A 21,378-nucleotide genomic window follows, 5' to 3' on the forward strand; every position below is an offset into this window, starting at 1 on the left:
AGAATCTGTTTTTCTTTCTCTTTTGGCAAATTCTGTTGACCATAAATATTTAAACTTCCTGCCCGTCAACATTCTTATCTTCTCCAGTGATGGCAATAACTTGACCTCCTGTGTCAACCTAAGTGCTTTGGAACTCTTCACACTTCTTAATAATCCTAAACTCCTAGTGCTTTTTTTTTTTTTTTTTTTTTTTTCAATCAGTCTTAAATTTCTATGTTTTCGACTTTGTGAATATGATTTACTTGTTGGTGAAGTATAACTGAACTCTTTTGGTTTATCCAAAAAAAATATTAAGAAATGATGATTATGATTTACTTGTGGACTTGGCTAACTAGAGTCCTAACAGAGAGATACTAACAACTAAGAGGCTTTGGAAGGTCTCCTAATAAAAATAATCTTTTTGCCAGATAGAGGCTACTTTATCTCATTCCGTGGTTGCGGCTTATTAGAATATTTCTATCATGGGAACATATAGTACCTCTATACCAAAAGTTTAAGTGGTAGGTATATTTTTCAAAAGAGGTCTTCCGAATATTCGAAACTATGTTTGTTAATTATGCTAGACAATTCATAAGTACGATTTCTTTTTGGCTCAAATAAGTACTACTCCTTCCATCTCAATTTATGTGACACTCTTTCCTTTTTAGTTAGTCTCAAAAAGAATTGACACCTTTCTATATTTAGTAACAATTTAACTTTAAACTTCTGACCCTTAATGTGCTGATTTTTTTGACAATGGTAACATTTCTATATATTAATAGGTATACTATACCATAACTGTATAGTCCCCAAGTAGACAATTACAAAAGTAGGATCATTCTAGCTATGTTTCTTTTACAAATTGCGTAGAACATCAAAAATATCTTCTGTTTCCCTAACATTCCTGTTTGCAGATTTATAGCCACACAAATATATATGACTTATTTTAGACCACAAGTTTCAAAAGTCTTACTTTCATTCTTTAACTCCGTGCCCGGTCAAACACAATCACATAAATTGGGGTTGGAGGGAGTATTTATTAGACAAACTACTGGAAATGTTTTTCTTGAATAGCTTTCTTTTTGGATGTGGTTCTTTAATAACTTTATTACTTCAAATCATTGAAAAGACCGGCTTTCCGAACCGTGTTGTTTGTTTATGTCTCACAATTGTTAGGTTGCTGATACGCCACAGAAACGCAAGAAGGGCATCCTTGGGACCAAAGGAGGTGATAAGGAGGTACTTTTGTCAAATTACACTAATCTTTTTGTTTGCAAATTTAGATTCTTTCATCAGGTATTGAATCACAATATTAAAAACCGCATGATAGTAGGAGAATTTTCCAACGAACAGGAACATAATGTTAGCTTGAGGACGTGTATCCGCCCTCTCTTAAGATATTTCTATTGTAACCAACTGCAATTTTTATTTGATATATTATTTTCACAGAATTTCTACTATATTAGAAGAGTTGGTTGGATCGTCGTCCACCCACTCTTCTAATATAGTTAAAATAAAATAAAAATTTAAGGTGGGGCCCACTCTTCTACAATATAATAGTAGAAAAAAAATTAAGGTGGGGTCCACGTGAACAATTAGGAGAAAATTGCAAAAAAAAAAAAAAAATTAAGGTGGGGTCCATGTGAAGAAGTAGGAGACAATTGCAAAAAATAAAAAAATAAAAATAGGACATTTAAATAATGATAATAAGTTCAGAAAATGGTAAAGGTACGCTTAGACAAAATTTAAAGAAGAGAAATTCATGAAAAAAGAAATAACGATTTAAATTGAACACAAAAATCGCTAAAGAAGTCATAAAACCAAAAGATTTAAAATTTATACCTTTGGGTATAAGTTTGGACACATACGTCTCACACAAATAAGGAGGAATAACATCAAGAAGACTAAATATAAACGGTCAAGAAACGAATACACATATTTTCTTAAAATGATGAAGTTGGTCTATACTTGAAAATTTAAGACTACAATAGATGCTAACACATGAAAGCGCTTTTTCAGTGTTGTTGAGTAGAAAGAGATGATGGCATGAAACTCGGTAGGAGAAGGTGTATTTCAAATCTTTCAATTGGAGAACCAAACCATGGAAGTCATATATGGGAGAAACGGACCAAGTAAAATAATTTATTGATATTTTCAATTAATTGAATTATAATACTTTCTATAATAAAAATTGCATAACTATATTACTAAAAGGTACTCTTTCTGTCCTAATTTATGTGACATAGTTTGAATAGGCACGAAGTTTAAAAAAGAAAGGAAAGATCTTTGAAACTTGTGGTCTAAAACAAGTCATAGATATTTGCGTGGATTTAAATCATTTCATTAAAGCTAAAAGGGGAAGCTTCAAGTTAAATGATTTCTAAACATAGAAATATATCATTCTTTTTAAGACAGACTAAAAAGAAAAGTGTGGTATTATTTTTTGTGTTGGGCCCGTGCTTTCATCATCTAGTATCCAATAAGAGTTGGTAATATGTCCTTCATGATCTTTCCGTTGGACTTGGAATTCTAAAATGCTGATAATTGGAAACTACATCTTTACTTAGCCATATGCTAGGATAGGATAATACCGAAGTATCTAGACCAAAGGATGTATCTTGTAGGAGATGGTTAAGAAATAAAAATTCTATATTTCGTTTGAACCACAAAAAATAAAGTAGAATCCTACATTGTTTTGTCTGATCCATTCCATCACTAATGATAAAGTTACTATTATAGTTTGGGTAATGATTAGGATGTAGCTATCAAATCATGCCTCGTATAAAATTCTCCAATTTTGTATGCATCTTGTATGCCGGAGTTTCCTCTTTAACTTTAGTAAAATACTTGGCCAAAACGAAAGAAAAGAAAAGAAAAAAGATGAGGATATAACCCGCGAGGGTGGCTGAGTTGGTTCAGCGAGTGGTTTCCTACATGGGAGACCGGGGATCGATTCCAACCTTCTCAGTCTGAGCTCATTGCATGGGGCTTGCCTAGTGCGGTTTACATCTCCTGTGTGGTTTGTAGGCTATTGCACTAGGAGCAGGTTTTACCTGCGGGTTCCCTAGTTTACAAAAAGAAAAGATTAGGATATACACACACACACACACACATTATATATATGTATGTATGTATGTATGCATGTATGTATGTATATAAGAGATACTCTGTTACCATTCTCAAAAAAAATGTATATAAGAGATACTCAAATACCTCATGTTTGTCCTAAAAGCTTCACATAACAAACACATTGGACATTAATAATGGCAGTAACTGCGATGTTAAAAGTAAACATAGAGCATATGATCTTGCGGATGAAGTGTTTGTTGAACTTATAATTTGTAAAGTACATTCTAATTTTTTTTGAGAAATTGCAATTAGTTGAGTTAATGAACTTTTAAAAGTATAGTGAATATCAAGAACTTTGGACTTATAAGTCTAACGGGAAGCATCAAGGTGCACTTTTTAGACTTGAAGATGATGGATAACAAAGTGCAAATGTCCTAAAAGTTCTTGTGGAATGTAACCAAATATTGGATATGACTTTGATTTCAATTAAGTTAGTTGATTATGGAATTAAAAGTGAGATTATTATGCAAGTTAGTCTTTTAGAAGGCCTACTTCCATGTAAATTAGGTTTGTCTCCACTACTTTATTAAAATAAAATATTTGAACTTTTAGATATGACGGTTCAGACAATTCAACTGCATTAAGTTCTATGCACTCGTAAAGTGGTGATACTCATAAGCAACTGAACGCAAGTCATATTTCGGGCATATAATGATTCCGTGAGATTCTGAAACAACATTCCGGTTTAGCCTTGTAGATCCATCTGCTCTATAATCTTTAGCTTTAGGTCTATGGTCTTCTAGTGTTTACAAACTTTTTCTAGACTAATTTCACTATCACCTAAATGTAGTTGCGGAACGAGTAGACTCTTTGGCCCTTTTTTAACTAAGCAGCTAGCCTTGCTTTAAGTGGTTCTGATATAAGTTGAAGAATGGAGTGCTCAGGGATGGGACTTAACTTTTAGAAGATGTTTGAATGACTGGGAGGTGGAAAGGGTGGTTAGTCTGTTGAATAGGATTGGTAATTTTCATGGCACTACCTCTGATCCAGACACTTTGAGATGGAGACACAATATTGATGGGCAATTCACTGTAAACAGGGTTTACAAAAAGGAGGACATGGTGCAGAATGGGGTGCAGTCAAAATTTTGGATCAAAATATGGAAGTGTCCAGCCCCAACCAAGGTGAAATGTTTCACTTGGCTGGTGGCGAAGAGAGCTTGTTTAACACATGAAGTATTGAGGAGAAAGGGACGCATCATAGTTTCCAGATGTTATCTTTGCAATGAAACAAATGAAACCAACAACCATCTTTTTCTTCACTGCAAATTCACAGCACAACTTTGGTCTTTGTTCTTCAACCTGACGGAGACTAACTGGACTATGCCTGAGCATACTGCAGATTTACTAAGTTGTTGGATGAGAAGAGGAGGCAGCAAGAGCCAGAAAAAATGGTGGAGGATGATCCCTCATTGTATTTGGTGAACTATTTGGAAAGAAAGGAATGAAAGGTGTTTTGAAGATAGATCCAATTCCATTCAGAAAGTCAAATGGAATTGTATAGTATCTTTCTACTTTTGGTGTAAAGAAGTAGGATTAGAAGATATAGATCAGTTTGTAGATTTATTAAGATCAATGTAAGTATTTCTTTTACTCTTTCTGTCTTCATTTTAACTCTTTTTGGTGGTCTCCAGCATATCCTAAATGCTGAGGAATACAATTTACCAGTTTCATAAAAAAAAAAGAAAAAGATATAAGTTGAAGAATGGATGCAATTATTCTCTTTTTCTTGGTAGTAGGGGTTGGGTAAGGGCTGTTGGACGAATATATATCATACAGTCGTGTGCTACAAGTTTTCACCAATCTCATGGTTCTGCTTAGTAGACTTACTGTTGCCCCCCTTCATGTTTCAGTCTACGATTCGGAGTAATTTGCAATATGCTGCATTGAGTGCGTTGAGAAGACTTCCCTTGGATCCAGGGAACCCAGCTTTCCTTCATCGTGCTGTGCAAGGGTTTGTTTGCTCCCTACTGTTGATATCTTTTGTAATCGATGGATTAAAAAGTTAGTTTTCTCGTTTTATTGCTTATTGTGGTATACCCTATTTTAGTAGTGGTCCATTATTATAATTAGATACACTAATATCCACTGAAGCAAACATTTTCATCATCTTCTTGGTGCACGTGCCTTTAAACTCAGCATGATTAATAAATTACCATTTTCCCAAAAAGAACAAAAAAAACTCAGCATGATTAATCAATGCTAGTGTGACTGCTAATGTGACTTTTAACATTTTGAGGGCAACTTCAATCATGTTCTTTTGGCATATTATGGAGAATAAGGTACAGTGATTGCAATAAACTTTGCTGTCATGTGGCCTCCAGGGCTTTTAATCAATGGGAGCCCTCAAGCCTACTTTATATCTCAAAGAGGACTCAGACAGGGAGATCCGCTGTCCCCATATCTTTGTGTTGATGATGGAGGTTCTTAGCAAAATGTTAAGAAAGGCTGAAAGCTGGAATCCGCTGTCCCCATATCTTTGTGTTGATGATGGAGGTTCTTAGCAAAATGTTAAGAAAGGCTGAAAGCTGGAATGGATCAACGGTCTTAGTATCAGAAGAAATGGGAAGAGAGAATGGTGATTAGTCACATTTTATATGCTGATGACTCACTGCTCCTGTGTGAAGCCAATAAAGAGCAACTCCTGTGTGTTAGAGGGATTTTATTATGTTTTGAAGCTGTTACAGGTCTTAGGGTGAATCTATCCAAAAGTAGTGTGTTCAGTATCAATGTTGATGTTGAAATACAGGAACTGGCATTTTGAGATGTAAAGTTGAGAAGTTTCCTACAGTGTACCTGGGCCTTCCATTGGGAGCAAAGAAAAATGACCAGTACATATGGCAAGGAGTCATGGATGAGTGTGCAAACAAGTTAACTCCATGGAAGAAACAATACTTGTCTCTGGGGGGATATTGATTTAGTTAACAGTGTTTTGGATGGAATTCCCACCTACTTGATGTCATTACTTCCAATTCCTTCTGCTGCTGGAAAAAAGCTGAATTCCATGAGAAATCATTTCTATGGGAAGGGAACTCAAAGAATAAAAAGATGCACTTGGTTAGATCGCAAAAGGTAACAAGAGATAAGGAGGGAGGTGGAATGGGCGTTAGAAACTCGAAATTGCACAACAAGAGCTTACTGTTGAAATGGTTATGGAGGTACAATGCAGAAACTAATGCTATGTGGAAAAAATTAATTGATGCCAAATATGACAAACATGATATCTGGAGCCCTGGTCCAGTCCCAGTTTCGGATAGAGGTGGAGTTTGGAGGATTATAAGCAAACTATGGACAGAATTCCAGAAGTGAATAAGAATAGAGGTGGGCAATGAGTTCAAGGTTAAATTCTGGACAGATGTCTGGGCAGCAAATGAATGCTTTGTAACAAAATTTCCAGTAATGTATAACTGTTCAACAAACAAGGAAGGATTTCTGGCTGAATTCTACTCAAATTCAGGATGGCAGATCAATTCTAGGAGAGGATTAAATGACTGAGAGATAGAGGAGTTCTGTCAATTGTTACAGCAGTTAAATTCTACTGTTTTTGGTGGACGATAGAGCAGATACTCTGATTTGGACGGCTAGCAAGGACAATAAATTTTCTGCTAAAAGTAGTTATAAAAATCTGCAGAAGCAAGAGGGGCAATGGGAGATAATGTGGCCATGGAAAATGCTCTGGAAGACAAAGGCTCCAACCAAGGTTGCATGCTTTGGATGGATTGCTTCTTTGGAGGCCTATTTAACCCAAGACAACCTACAAAAGAGAGGTTTTGCATTGGGCAATAGATGCTTTTTATGTGAGGAAGCTCAGGAGACTGTTTATCACCTTCTTGTCCATTGTAATTTCTCAAGGCAGCGCTGGAATATCTTTTTGAGTATATGTGGTGTAGACTGGGTGATGCCACACAATGTTAAGAATCTGTTGATATGCTGGCAGAATCAGAAGACAACGAAAAGGCTGAAGCAGATTTGGAAAACAATTCCACTCTGTATTTTATGGACTCTATGGATGGAGAGAAATAAGAGATGCTTTGAAGGCAAAAAGAGTCACATTTCAGTGGTCAAAAACAATTGTATCCAGTATCTGTACCACTGGTGTAAGGAGGGCTTGTTAGAGGATATGGATCAATATCTTGATTTCCTAGAGTTGTTAGGGAGAAGCACGTAATGGGTCTGAGTTCTTCTTTCTGTTGTAATTTCTGTACCATCTTGGTACTTCGTTAATTAAATTTAACCTACCTTTATCAAAAAATTGTATTAGGTGCACATTACGGGTTCGAACCCTGCTGATGACAAAAACCTAGTATTAAGCGAAGAAGGGCAGAGGGGCGGGTCTATTATCCACCGAGTTGCAAACCGTGTGCCACTGGCCGTCGGGGAGTTCTCAGTTATAAAAAACATTGCCATCATGAGTGTAGGCTGCACATTTAATGCTAAGGAGAATAATAAGAAGTGAAACTTCAAATCCAATGTGTAATATCAATATAGTAATTAATAAAGGAAATTCATAATCATTTGCATGGAGGGAAGGATTGAGTTTGAGTCGTCCAATTGTGTAGCGGAAAAGATGCATCAAAGCTACTTTTGAAGTTTGCACCAGTCTTTTAGGGTGCTAATTCCAATAGCTATTTGCTTGAATCTTGTGAAAAAAAGCTATTTGTTGGAATCTTCCTTTTGGTGGGGTATAGGGGGAATAAGCGCAGGTGCTTGTTACATCCCAAAACCCATGTTAGCGAGAAGGAAAATGAATGACTTTATAAGCTTGGGCAAGTGGTTTGAGGCCCAAGGGGTAAAGCTTTAAGTCCCGAATTCTCAAATTTACAGAGAGTATTGTGTTGGGTCTTGTAGAACCAGGGCGTTAAAAATGATACACAATGGACCAGAAGTGTTTGCACTAACTGTTGCAAAGAGTCCCTGTAAATACATTGCAGCACTTTGCTGCATTTTAATAGGATACCTTTACCAATCAAAAGAGTAAGTGTTTTTTTTTTTTTTTTTTTTTTTTTTTGAGAAGGTAACATGAAAAGAGTAAGTGTTCCATTGGGCCAAGTACTGCATTCAGAAATAGGCAGTGGGAGCCACCCTGGAATTCCTGCATCACTTGGTGTGTATATACTTAAAATGAGGTTGTCGCTTCTTGAGGAAGAGTGGTTTTTACATTACATCTCAACCTCTGACATTTTTGAGAAAAGGTTAGCAAAAGGATCTGTAAGTTCGGTGCTTACTAACTTGGGGAGATCTCTACTGTTTGAGGCCCTAGTGGTTTAATACATTCTGGAGGTGTCTGCTGCCAAGTGGTTTGAGGTCCAAGAGGTGAAAATCAAGCCTCTGGATCTCAAGTTTACCAGGAGCCTTGTATTGGTCATACTGGGCCTGGGTTGTTAAAGATGCCCTTTCCTTTCAGAAATTTAGCACGGGTTGCAAAGCCATTACCTGATCCCTGCTATTTCATGAGCAGAAATGGGAAAAAAGTCACACGGTTTTGCTGCAACAGCTTCTCAAATTTAGTAGTCTACTTGAATATCTTGGTCTTCCATTTTTTGTAAAAATACATTTATGATTGTCTAAATTTTATATACATTGCTGAACATCAAAACTTAAGGCATTTTGTATGTTGATACAGAGTCTCATTTGCTGATCCAGTTGCTGTGAGGCATTCTTTAGAAATTCTCTCCGATTTAGCCACAAGTGATCCATATGCGGTTGCGATGGCATTAGGTAATTTCCTGAACAAGGTGTTTTAGCTTTTGGCGATCCTTTCTTTTGCTTTAATATTATGAAGAACTTCACTTTCTGAACTCCAATTTCTGTTATGTGTTTAACTTACAATACTGTGCATTGCTATGCTGATTCTCGTTTTATGTAAATGAACACGGACAAAATATGTTGCCTAAATTGGAGCTCTGGGGTCATGTATGCAGAAGCAATTGCTGTTCTCCCAAAAGGAGAAGAGTGGTATAAAGAATATTATACCACAAAAGTTTCACCAAAAGGCTGAAGCAGAATTATTTGCAGTCATATGTCCGAATTAAAATGTGGAGAATTAGAGATAACTGGCAAAGGGTGTAAAACCTATCGAATGAAAAAAGGTTTAAACTAAAGTATCATAGATGCCTTGAAGACGAACCCTTTATTTACTAGTTCCCAAAAGACTAAAATGGATGTCATTTCATGTCCTGCTTCTGTTCTTATCCTTGCTTCATGTAATTAACTTGATTGTGATGTTTAATTCCCTAAAAGGCTTAGCAAGTCCACTCATTGAGGTTTAATACTTTGCTTCAAGAATCTTCAAAAGAGAGAAACAGAAACAAATAAACAAGCAAACTAAAGTGCCTAAAAGGTGAAGTGCTTCACCTGGCTGGCTCTCAAGGGGGCCTGTCTCACCCAAGACAACTTAATCAAGAGGATATTACACTAGTTAACAGATGCAACATGTGACAGCAAAACTCAGAAAGTGTCAATCGCGTCTTCCTTCACTGCCCAATTGTAGAAGGTGTATTTTTGGTCTGAAATGGGTTATGCCATAGACGGTAAAGCAAGCCTATGAAAGCTTGGTTTTCCTGGAGAGTTGATAAAACCATCAAGAAAATCTGGAAAATGGCTTCAGCAGTAATTGTTTGGTGTGTCTGGACAGTGAGAAACCGAAGGTGTTATGATGGCATCTTAACTCCAACCTACTCCCTCAAGGCTGCTTGTTTAGTTAATCTTTTTAGCTGGAATTATCTCACCCCTGTTAATACTCCCTCTATTTCAATTTATGTGATCCTATTTCCTTTTTAGTCCGTGCCAAAATGAATGACCTCTTTCCTAATTTGGAAACAAATTCACTTTATGAAATGATTTACAGCCACACAAATATTCAAGACTTATTTTTTTTTTTAAACTGGTAACTGTATTGTATTCCATATGAACAAAACAGTACATAGGTTGTACTGAAACCATATCTACAAAAGTACTCCAAGACTCTACTATTCTAATCCTATATTGAATCTAATACATCAATAATGGAAATAGTATCATCTGAGTAAGCCTGATTACACCAAAAACAAAGCAATAAAATACAATTCAACTTGACCTTCTGCACTCCATTCTCTATACTCTCAAAACATCTGGAGTTCTCCTTCCATATTGCCCACCATATGCTGGCAGTGACAATTCTCCATCTATTTGTGTTCTTTGCCTGCAATCCTGCCTCTTCCCAACTCTTTGGAGCCTCTGAAGCCTTGCTAGGCATGGTCCAGGCTATACCTTTGAGATTTAAAAATATTCTCTAAAGCTGTTGTGTAAACTTACAGTGTAGAAACAGATGGTTAACTGTCTCTGCTGTTTCTCCGCAGAGGAAACATCTAGAGCATAAAATTATCCCCCTTTTCATCAAATTATCCTGTGTAAGAACTGCTTTTTAAGCTAAAAGCCACACAAAGCAGCTAACTTTATGTGGGATTTTGGATCTCCAAATGTGTTTCCAGGGCCAGTTGGTAATCTGTTGAATTGATTGATTCATCATCCTGTAGGCTGAACTAACTTTGAACACTCCTTTTTTATTCCCCAGCCACCAAAAAACATCCTCTCCTACCTGAAGTCCCTTAAATTGTTCCAGTATGAAAAGAAAATCAGCCACTCTTTGTATCTCCCAATCATTGATTTGCCTTCTGAAAGTAAAATTCCATATTTGAGGTGTCCACAAATCAGCTACAGTCCTTTGATGATCTAAGACAATATTGTATATATCTGGAAATAGTGTTTCCAGATGACCAGCCTCAAGCCAATTATCCTTCCAGAATCTAGTTTTGACCCCATTCACTACTTTGATCTTGGAGTTGCACTTAACTTCATTCCATAAGGCTCTTATGGATCTTCACAGACTAACACCATATGGTGTGGTAACCTCCTTTGTCATCCAGCTATCTTCCTCTTCATATTTTGTATTGAGAACTTTCCTCCATAAAAGTTGATTTTCATTGGCATACTTCCATAGCCACTTCATTCTGAGTGCTTTGCTCTGCATTTTCATATCTTTTATTCCCAGTCCCCACTCTTCTTGCCAGTAATCACTACTTTCCACTTCACCAAGTGAAATCCTTTTTTTTCTTTATTTTCTTGCCACAGGAATTTCCTCCTGATGCTATCCAACCTCTTGATAATCCCTGCTGGAATTGGGAACAGAGACATCATATATGTTGGTAGGGCATCAAGGACTGAGTTGATGAGTGTCACTTTACCCCCCAAGGACAAATATTGACTCTTCCATCTGGCTAGTTTCCTCTCACATTTTTCAATCATATTGTTCCAAATTTCTGTTGAATTAGATTTGGCTCCCAGAGGCATTCCCAGATAGATAGTTGCAGAGTACCAACTTCACCACCTAGATTTGCAGCCAACAAGTTCATGTTTGGGACTTCATTGATAGGATACAAAAAACTCTTTCTCCAATTAATGTGCAACCCAGAGATTTCTTCAAATAGGACTAGTATCATCCTTAAAAACCTTAGTTGCTCCTCTTCAGCATCACAAAAGATTAGTGTGTCATCTGCATATTGGAGGCGTGTCACCTCCAGACTTTCATTACCAGCTCTAGCCACCTCAAAACCATTTATCCATCCATTCACCTTTGTTGTCTTGAGCATATTGTTTAGACCTTCCATTGCAATCAAAAATAGGAAAGGTGACAAGGGGTCACCTTGCCTGAGACCTCTTTGTGCTTTAAAAATACCTGTTGGGGAATCATTAATCAGAACTGAGAAACTAGCAGTTGATATGCAGAATTTGATCCATTGGATCCATTTTTGTCCAAAACCCATCATCTCCAAAACCTGGAGTAAATACCTCCAGTTTACATGATCATATGCTTTTTCAATATCTAACTTGCAAAGGATTCCAGGTTTCTTCTGCTTAAACTTGGAATCTACTGCTTCATTAGCTACTAGCACAACATCCATAATTTGTCTGCCCTTAATGAAGGCCTTCTGCTGGGAGTCCACTAGTTTTGCGATGACCCCTTTCATTCTTTCAGTCAACACTTTGGAAAAGATTTTATAAATACTACCTATCAAACTGATAGGCCTGAAGTCCCTTAGTTCCTTAGCACCTTTCTTCTTAGGAATGAGAGTAATGAAAGTTGCATTAAAACTTTTCTCAAAAACTCCTTGCTCATGGAAGTTGTGAAAAGTGTTCATTAGGTCATGCTTCACTACTTCCCAACATTTGATGAAGAAACCCATGGTGAATCCATCAGGGCCTGGAGCTTTGTCAACTGCACACAATTTTAGACATCTCAATACTTCATTTTCTTCAAAACTGCCTTGTAAAGACTCCTTTTCCTCCTCTGATATAGTAGGGCAATTTGTGAAGTTACAGGCTGGCCTCCATTGTGTGGTCTCAGAATACAGCTTTTGATAGTAATCAATTATCTCTTCTTCAATTCTAGCTGGCTCCTCAATTGTTTCTCCCTGAATCACAAGCTGATCAATATTGTTGTATCTTCTGTGAGCATTTGCCATTTTGTGAAAGAACTTAGTGTTCTTGTCCCCTTCTTTTAACCAGAGTGATCTTGATTTCTGTCTCCAAGATATTTCTTCATTCTTGACCAACTCCTCATACTCCATAAGTAAAGTTGCCTTCTTGATTGATTCCTCTTCTGTTAGGACTCTTTCTTCCAGCACTACATCCATTTCAGCCATCTGTCCTAGCAAACTTCTCTTTTAGAGCCCAAGTTTCCATCCTCACTTGTGCTCCAAGTCTTGAGATTAGACTTTAGAGCTTTTAATTTACAAGCAAGTATGTAGTCTGGTTTGCCTGTGAAGTTAAAAGAATTCCACCAACCCCTAACTCTATCCACAAAACCCTCTGAACCTAGCCACCAGTTTTCAAATTTAAAATAACTTTTACTCCTATTCCATGAACCACCTCGTAAAGCAACTGGAATATGGTCTGAAACCAGTCTTTGAAGAGGAATCTGTTTCAAATTGTTGAAACTATCATCAAACTCTTTTGAGATTAATATCCTGTCAATTCTAGAAGCTATATCTAGATTGTCACCTTTGAACCAAGAATAAGTAGCATCCTCAAGCTGTAGGTCAATTAGGTTCATGTCTTCAATGAAATCAAAAAATTCCTTCATCCCCCTGGTTCTTTGAGTACAGTTTTTCTTCTCTGAGATAAACCTAGTGACATTATAATCTCCACAAACAGCCCATGGCCCTTCCATTAAGCCCCTCACAGAACCTAATTCTTCCCACACCAGTCTCCTTTCTTTATAAGAGTTTGGAGCATACACTCCTGTGATATGGCATGAGAAGTTTTGTAATTGTGCTTCAAACTTATAGGTTAAGAGTGTAAGCACCTATTTCAAGAATATCCCCCCTCCATACTCTTTTATCCCACATCAACAGAATCCCCCCTCTTGTTCCACTAGCTTCCAAACAAGCAACACTAATCCATCTTCCCCCCCAGATTTGTTTCACCAGTTCTGTAAAGTCACCCTCAATTTTAGTTTCCTGAAAACGGATGATATCTGCTCTCCAGTCAAAAACTAAACTGCTCACCAGTCTCCTTTTGTCCCTATTGTTTAATCCCCTAACATTCCATGTTACTAGTTTGAACTGCATTAAGAAACAGGGATGATACTTCTCCCCTTGTACCTATTCCCATTGCTCTTGTATTTAACATCAAAAGAAACAAGACCTTTCAGCTCTTGTGCACCCTTAAACCTTGTTTTTCTGCATTCAGAATCCTGCACCATTCGTCATGCCCCTGGAAATCTACCCCAAAAATTTTGTTGAATTTACTCATATTTTGTTGTACCCATATCGAAGCTTCTTGCTCTTTATGCATGATTGTTTGCTGTTGCTGAATTTGGATAGGCTCTGCCTCCTCAACTTCCCAGTTTTCAATAGCATTGAAAGGATTCAGATCTGCTATCTCAGATAGGTCCTCTGCCACCCTCTTTCCACCACTTTCCCCAGCCACCATCTGCCAATCATCTTTTTCCACCACTTCTGAAGTTTCCCCAATCACCTCCCTGGACAAGTTCATCACCACTTCTGCAAAAGTGTTCACTTCCTTTGCAGTTTGTGTGCATGCATGCTTTTCTTTTTGTTTTGAGAGCTCAGCCATGGTCATGCAGTGCCAATTGTTGTTGTACGATGTTGAGGGCAAGTAATAATCACAAGTTAAGTCATTAAAGATAACTTGTCCAGCAAAATTAGGCCCATTTATCACTTTCAGAGGTTTCTTAAGTGTGGGCTCACATACCCGGCCCAATCCTGAAATTTCATTTAAATTGTTCACTTGCCCATCACGTGATACCTCTGATGTGAAGTCAACCACTGTATTTGACAGTCCCATGTGATGCGTTATCTCTGGAATCCCTAGGAGGATGGGATTGTTGTACTTCTTTGCAGAGGTCATCTCCTTTTACCGAGCATGCAATAGCTTTGCCTGGATCTTTCACAGCAGCATCTATAGCAGCATCTCTGATGGTTCTTCCTTCCTTTTCCGGCATGATTTCGAATCTTGTTTTACTTTCCACCCAGATTGGGAAGTAATACGTGATTCCATTACGATTGATGGACACCTCCCTCGGTATAAATCTACCATCATTGGACACCAAGATTCTTGCCCATTTCATATGGTTCTTGAGTTCTGTCTCCTCCTCTGTAGCCACCCATCCCCCACAGATTTCACCTATTTCTTGGAAAATTTTCTGACCACAATGCAGTGGAATGCCCACTGCTCTGATCCAAGTCTCCTTTACTTCAATGGAGTTTGAGACACTTCCTGATAATGGGCTCCACCATTCGAGGTTAAAACAGATGTTCTTCCACCTCCATTGTCCTTGGAGAGTTTGTTCAGCCATATGTCTATTTGGGAATTCAAATAGGAACATATCATTGTATAGCTCATGGATGTTTATCCCAATAGCCTTTTTCCTGTTGGATGAAGACCATCTCCTTATATCTGCTAGGGTAGGTTTTTCCTTTGACTTTTCTCCACAACATCCAACTAAACATCTCTTCAAGAGCCCATTTTCCTGATTTGCAGATGATTCTGATATTTCAATGCTTCCCTTCTTGCTTTTAACCTCTGCTGTACGGAGATTTCTGGATTGCCATTTACTGTTTTGTACTACCTTTGAGAAAGGGTAGTTGGTTTCATTAATTCTAGGAGGGGCTGCTTGTTCCTGCTTTGAGTGGCACTTAATGAATCTTTCAATCTTAAATTAAATGCTAAGTCAACCCATCCAGCATTCAATACAGGCTCTGGAATAATTAGGACTGATCTGCCACTACCATTTAATGATAGGATGCTCATATAGCTCCCATGCTCATTGTGTTTCCTGGTGCAAAAGTGCTCTGCTTCTCGTTCAGAAGTTTTCCATCTCCTCACCACCTTCTTCTGATCTGTTGGGCTTCTTTCAAAGTGAAAATGATCCACTCCATGATTTTGCTACTTATGGATGTCCTCCTCATCATCTTTCTACTTCTTTCTACCCATTCATACCAGTCAGAGTTTCCAGAAGACCATCTAGTAATGTCAAAGGATTTAAACCCTGCATTGAAGTAAATTCTATTGTCACCCATGTTTGAGAAGAGAATCTAAGTTGTCGAACTGAAAGAGAAGGATAAGATATCACAGAAGGTAATAACTTGAGAATAGATGAGAGAGATAGAAAGAAATTCCGGGAGAAAGTCACCGGAAAAGGGTTAGTTCCCCTCCTAAGAAGTAGGAGAGAGAACTTCCTTGGGGAGAGTGCCTGGGAGCATTTATGGAGAGAGGTTTGAAAGCTGATAATTCATTGAGACGACATTTTATTCAAGACTTATTTTGAACCACAACTTTCAAAAGTCTTCACTCTTTCTTAAATGTCGTGCCCAGTCAAATGGGTTCACATAAATTGAAACGGAGGGAGTAGTACATATCTTTTTGTGGATCTTATTACCTCCCTGATAGTAGCATAGACTCACTTGTACTGGAGCAATTTGATCCTTCCTCGTTTGCAAGTTATGCTTCTTTTTGATGCCTTGTAATGAAATCCGTTATACTTCATCAAAAAAATAAATGAACGTGCAAACTATGATTATAGCCGTTATTTGAGACTTCTTGGAGGGAACACTTTGAATTCATTGTGTTTTAAAGAAATAGTGCTTGATTAAGGACGTAAAAGACAATGAGATTGGGGGACGTGGTTTTAAATAAATCGCGCAGTTGAGTTAAGTCAATGGGAATGTTTGGAAGGTATGAGAGTTTCATAGTTTTGGTTTTTCTCCATTGAAAAGTTCGAATTCCATCAAGGTCTTCGCATTCCCTAAAAATGAGGAAGAAATATATTTCTTAATAAATTTTTGAAGTGTTCCTTCATGAACGCGAAAAGAAACTTGAGAATCCTTTCTTCATCAGTTGAAGGGAAGAGAAGTAACTCCTTAAATAGTAGAATGAATGATGTGTCGTGCAAACAGACCGCAGTTCAATTAGTAAGAAGTGAAGAATAAGCTGAGGAAACGGCCTATAAGTTGCAAAGTTCTGGGCTTTTGGGATGTCTTCAAACTTTCATTAGTTTATTGATCAGTATGTGGACTCTTTAAGGATGACTTCTTTTCCTATCTGCATTGATATTCCTTTTTGATTAATACCTCTGTATTTGTTTCCTTGTGTGTTTTCACTTTTCACTTGACAAGTAGCATTGCTTTAACGTTTTGTTGTTAAGATTATGTTGCTGTGGTGTCTTTTGCCAAGACCTAAGGAAAAGGGCATCCTTATGGTGATTTTCTTGAAATAAGTAAAATTTCTCGGTGGATGTCCTTATAAAAAAAAAAAAAAGGAGAATTTCTTGGTGGATGTATTTGATTGATGGTTTAGAGCTGGCTTTTTGACTATAGCTTTTGTGTCTTTGTAGGGAAGCTTGTGCAGCCCGGTGGTAAGTTAATATTATATCTCTGATTTCACAGTCATTTATTATCCGTTAAAACTATCAGAATTTGTTTGAATCAGGGGCTTTACAAGATGTACTCCATATGCATGATGTTCTTGCTAGAGTTGCACTTGCCAGGTTGTGCCACAGTATATCCAGAGCTCGGTCATTAGATGGTATGTCTGAAATGTATTCTAAGCAAGCATGTTCCTTTTCTGTTTGGAGACTGAGAGGAGATAATAAGTGCTGGTGAACTCCATATTGCATGTGCAGAAAGGCCAGACATTAAGACTCAGTTCAATTCGGTGCTGTATCAGCTACTTCTTGATCCTAGTGAAAGAGTTTGTTTTGAGGCTATCCTTTGTGTGCTGGGTAAAGTTGATAATGCTGAGAGGTACATCTACAAAACTTTTCTTTTCCTAATGTCGCAATAACTGCCTAATTTGTAAGATTGGGCACTTAATTTTCTGAGGACTTTTGGACTCTACAGAACTGAGGAACGCGCTGCTGGATGGTACAGACTGACCAGAGAAATTCTCAAGCTTCCAGAAGCACCTTCAGCTAAAGACTCAAATTCTGACTCAAAGGATGCAGCTCCTTCAAAGTCCTCCAAAGACAAGTCTTCAAAGACAAGGCGTCCTCAACCTTTGATCAAACTTGTGATGAGGAGGTCTTCAAGCTTGTTTTTTTGCTTGTGCTCCCCTCCCCCCACCCCCAAACCAGACCCTTCGGTGCTTCAACTTTTTTGTGATGAATTGGTCAGCTAATACCCTTCATTTTGACAGGTTAGAGAGTTCGTTTCGCAGTTTCTCTCGGCCTGTACTTCATGCAGCAGCAAGGGTGGTGCAAGAAATGGGCAAAAGTCGTGCTGCAGCTTTTGCTTTGGGCTTACAAGATATTGATGAAGGAGCTTATGTTAACACAGTTCCTGAAAATAACGACTCATATGATCAAGATCATAATGAAACCTCTCACCCTGAAGGTAATTAAAATGAATTAGCTTTTTAGACATAACTTGTAATCTCTCTCTCTTTAATATATGTGGAAGGTTCAGTTTGGGTCATATGGATAGAGAATAAGTGTGAGATCTAAAGAGTTTCCGGTTTTGAAGAACACCTAAAATATATATGTAGGAGCTGTCGCAAATGTGAGGACTGTGGGAGGAGATATAAATGAGTTCCTCATAACTAGGGTTCACATCAGGGATTTGCCTTGAGCCTATACTTATTTAACTCTAGTTATATGTGAGTTAACAAATATTATACAAGATAGAGTTCCATGGTGCGTGTTATTTGCAAACGATATTTTATTAATTGATGAAATTGGCGAGGGAGTCGAGTAAGAGCTTGAAATATGCGGAAGCACTCTAGATAGTAAGAGGTTAGGATAAGTAGAACTATGTAGAATCATTCTAGAGGGTAAGGGTTTAGGATAAGTAGAAGTAAGACACATTACATATACGACAAGTTTAGCTACAACCAAAGAACGAAGTTGAGGTTATTAGTGCGGTGACTGACCAAGTACCAACAATATAGATATCTAAAATCAATATTTGAAGAGAATGACATGATAGGTGAATCTGTAACACACTTAAACTAAAATACTATGAGAAAAATTGGAGTATTACAGGAGTATTATGCGATAGTAGCATAGTTATCAAAGTGAAATGTAAGTTCTATACATGGTTGTTAAACAAGCCTTGCTACATGTGAGTGATATGAGAAAATTGGAGGAGTATTACAAGCGTATTATGCGGTAGTCATAGTTATCAAAGTAAAATGTAAGCTCTATAAACGGTTGTTAAACAAGCAATGCTACATGTGAGTGAATGTTGGGCATCTATGGCCAATTGATGTGGTAAAAATGTGAATATTAAGATGAATATCGGGTCATACAAGAGTTGACGAATTAGAAATGATCACATCCGGTGAAGGTGTAAGTAGCACACAGAAAATGAGAGAAGATTGCCTGATATGGTCTGGTCATGTGGTAAACCTCCAAATACACATGTATGTACGTGTGGCACCATGTTAATTGAATGTATTAAAAGGGATAAGGTAGACTTAAATTCAAATGGAGGAAAAGTTGTCTCAAAGACTTACATTATCTTAGAATCTGTTAAATGTGTGACCATTTCATCTAAAAGCTTTAGCTATTAGAGAGAGCACACTTTTATGTCTTCGCCACACTCTTTCATGTGCTGGCCTGATTCTTTTTCATTGGCAAGACACGTGGAAATTCTTTTTGATAATAGGTGGCGGCGAATCGAAGATCTCTGCCTGCTCTTGAACCATGTTGAAATGTGTGACCATCTCATCAACAAGCTTAAGCTATTTGAGAGATCACACTATTATTTATTTAGTTAGTCTTCAAGAGAATCCACACGATGTTAGCTAAGTATGCATTTGTTTATGAAGATACTTGGTTTTGGTTTGCGTTGTCAACTCCTGTAAGTGTGCATTTGTCCTTTAATATTGGGTCATTGTCCATTTCATTGATCTTTAATATCTTTCATTGACAAGATCAATTATCTTTCTTATGCTTTTATTTCTGTTTTTTCCCAAATTGTTTTACTTAGAGATTCTGCTTTTCTGGAGGTGATTTGCTTTATGGATGACCTGCTGCTTTTATAGTTCTGTAAAGACTAACTTTTACTTGTTGGCTTTATTTAGTTGGAATTACTCAGTATTGTTTTGTATTATGGTTACCTAGCCTCAATTCTTCTATGGCTTTTGTGTGCTTTTTGTTGGATCCAGAATTGTCACCTCTCTGATTCTTCCAATTTTTTTATTTTCTTGCCCTTTTTGTTTAGGCATACGCCGAGTTTCCTCATTATCTAATACCACTGCTGTCAAGGACACAATTGCAAGTTTATTGGCATCATTAATGGAGGTGGTGCGGACAACTGTTGCATGTGAATGTGTTTATGTTCGTGCAATGGTAATAAAATCACTGATATGGATGCAAAGCCCTCATGAGTCCTTTGATGAATTAGAATCCATCATCGCATCAGAACTGTCAGATCCAGCTTGGCCAGCACCGTTAGTGAATGATATATTGCTAACACTTCATGCTCGTTTCAAGGTACTCAAAGCCGGGGAAAGGCGTATTCTTTGCATTGTTGTCTAGTTGTCTGTTTAATGGATTAAGTGATCGTCCTCTATATATCTTGTCTCTAAGTACTGTTCTTCTGTATTCACTTTAGAGACTTGTACTTTTTAGTTTCTTCTTGTATGATTTAGATATGTCGACATTTTTAAAAGTTTTTTCCAATTATACCCCTTTGTCTTTTCCTAGTGTTATTCTTTTTCACCACCATGAGAAAAGATAAAAGAGTTTATAGTTTTGTCCCATGATTAAAGACTTCTTGATGTAAGAACTAGAAATATGCTTAAGAACGAATATTTTTTCTACACTGGAAGTTTCATATATTGAGGTGTTCATTGATCTTTTATGGAAGTGTAAGATCATTTTCTCCTATAATGTGTTCCTATGCTATTGTGTATGGTAGAGAGGTGTTGTTTTGTCCTGCCCTTTTTTTTTGATAGAGGTTTAGCTTATTCCAGTTCAACCGTAGTTAAGTGGGCCTTATTGAAAGTTATTTTACCGTGAGGTTTCTTATGCTCACCTTATCAAGATGCATTTCTTTTGATCTTAATCTTGGGATCTGTGAAAAAAAGTCTTGGCATCTGTGTCCATGCAACCAATAAAAGAAACAAAGTGATGGGTCAATGAAAGTTTAAGCTCTTGATTTTTCCATGCTATGGTTAATAGATGCGTAAATATTCTGTGTTTTTGGTATCTTTGTAAATTATTTGTCCCCAGAGCTCACATATCCTACTTTCTTTTTGCTGTGTGATTTAGGCTACTCCTGATATGGCAGTGACCCTTCTAGAGATTGCCAGAATATTTGCCACCAAAGTTCCTGGAAAGATAGATGCAGATGTGCTACAACTACTATGGAAAGTAAGCTTACTGTCATAACAGAATTTAAAGTTGAATTTTCTTGCTTAATTAACACTTTTGTTCTTTCTTCCCCAACGCCTCATTTATTTTTTGGCGAATCTTTTGCTGGTCATGGATATGTTTATAAATTCTCTGTAGTTTTAGCTTCCAATTAGATTATACTGTTAAACAGTAAATAGTCTAAAACTGATGGGTCAAAGTTGTATATGTAGCAGATTGCAGTTACCCTAATTACCACATGGACTGAACAAATATATATATATATATATATATATATGTTCTAATATGAGTCTGTTTATACGTGGTGCATCTACTTTCTTGTACAAAAATGGAGTGTTATGGTATTTTCTATTACAACCTAAGTCCTGTATAGTGTCAATGATCTTGGTGCCCTTA

General features: G+C 37.3%; 1 protein-coding gene across 2 annotated transcripts in view; it reads left to right on the forward strand.

The window, feature by feature from the left end:
- The window catches only part of LOC132068743 (uncharacterized), a 40,665-nt gene that overhangs the window by 5,848 nt on the left and 13,439 nt on the right, over positions 1-21,378 (forward strand). For both annotated transcript variants that reach the window (XM_059462431.1, XM_059462432.1), the window contains 10 exons: positions 1,156-1,218; positions 4,961-5,061; positions 8,731-8,825; positions 17,002-17,022; positions 17,097-17,192; positions 17,290-17,410; positions 17,507-17,686; positions 17,802-17,998; positions 19,829-20,100; positions 20,881-20,982. In XM_059462431.1, coding sequence (XP_059318414.1) covers positions 1,156-1,218; positions 4,961-5,061; positions 8,731-8,825; positions 17,002-17,022; positions 17,097-17,192; positions 17,290-17,410; positions 17,507-17,686; positions 17,802-17,998; positions 19,829-20,100; positions 20,881-20,982 — 1,248 coding nt within the window. The remainder of the gene's footprint in view (positions 1-1,155; positions 1,219-4,960; positions 5,062-8,730; positions 8,826-17,001; positions 17,023-17,096; positions 17,193-17,289; positions 17,411-17,506; positions 17,687-17,801; positions 17,999-19,828; positions 20,101-20,880; positions 20,983-21,378) is intronic.

Source organism: Lycium ferocissimum, chromosome 8 (assembly GCF_029784015.1).
Source record: "Lycium ferocissimum isolate CSIRO_LF1 chromosome 8, AGI_CSIRO_Lferr_CH_V1, whole genome shotgun sequence".
Taxonomy (NCBI): Eukaryota; Viridiplantae; Streptophyta; class Magnoliopsida; order Solanales; family Solanaceae; genus Lycium; species Lycium ferocissimum.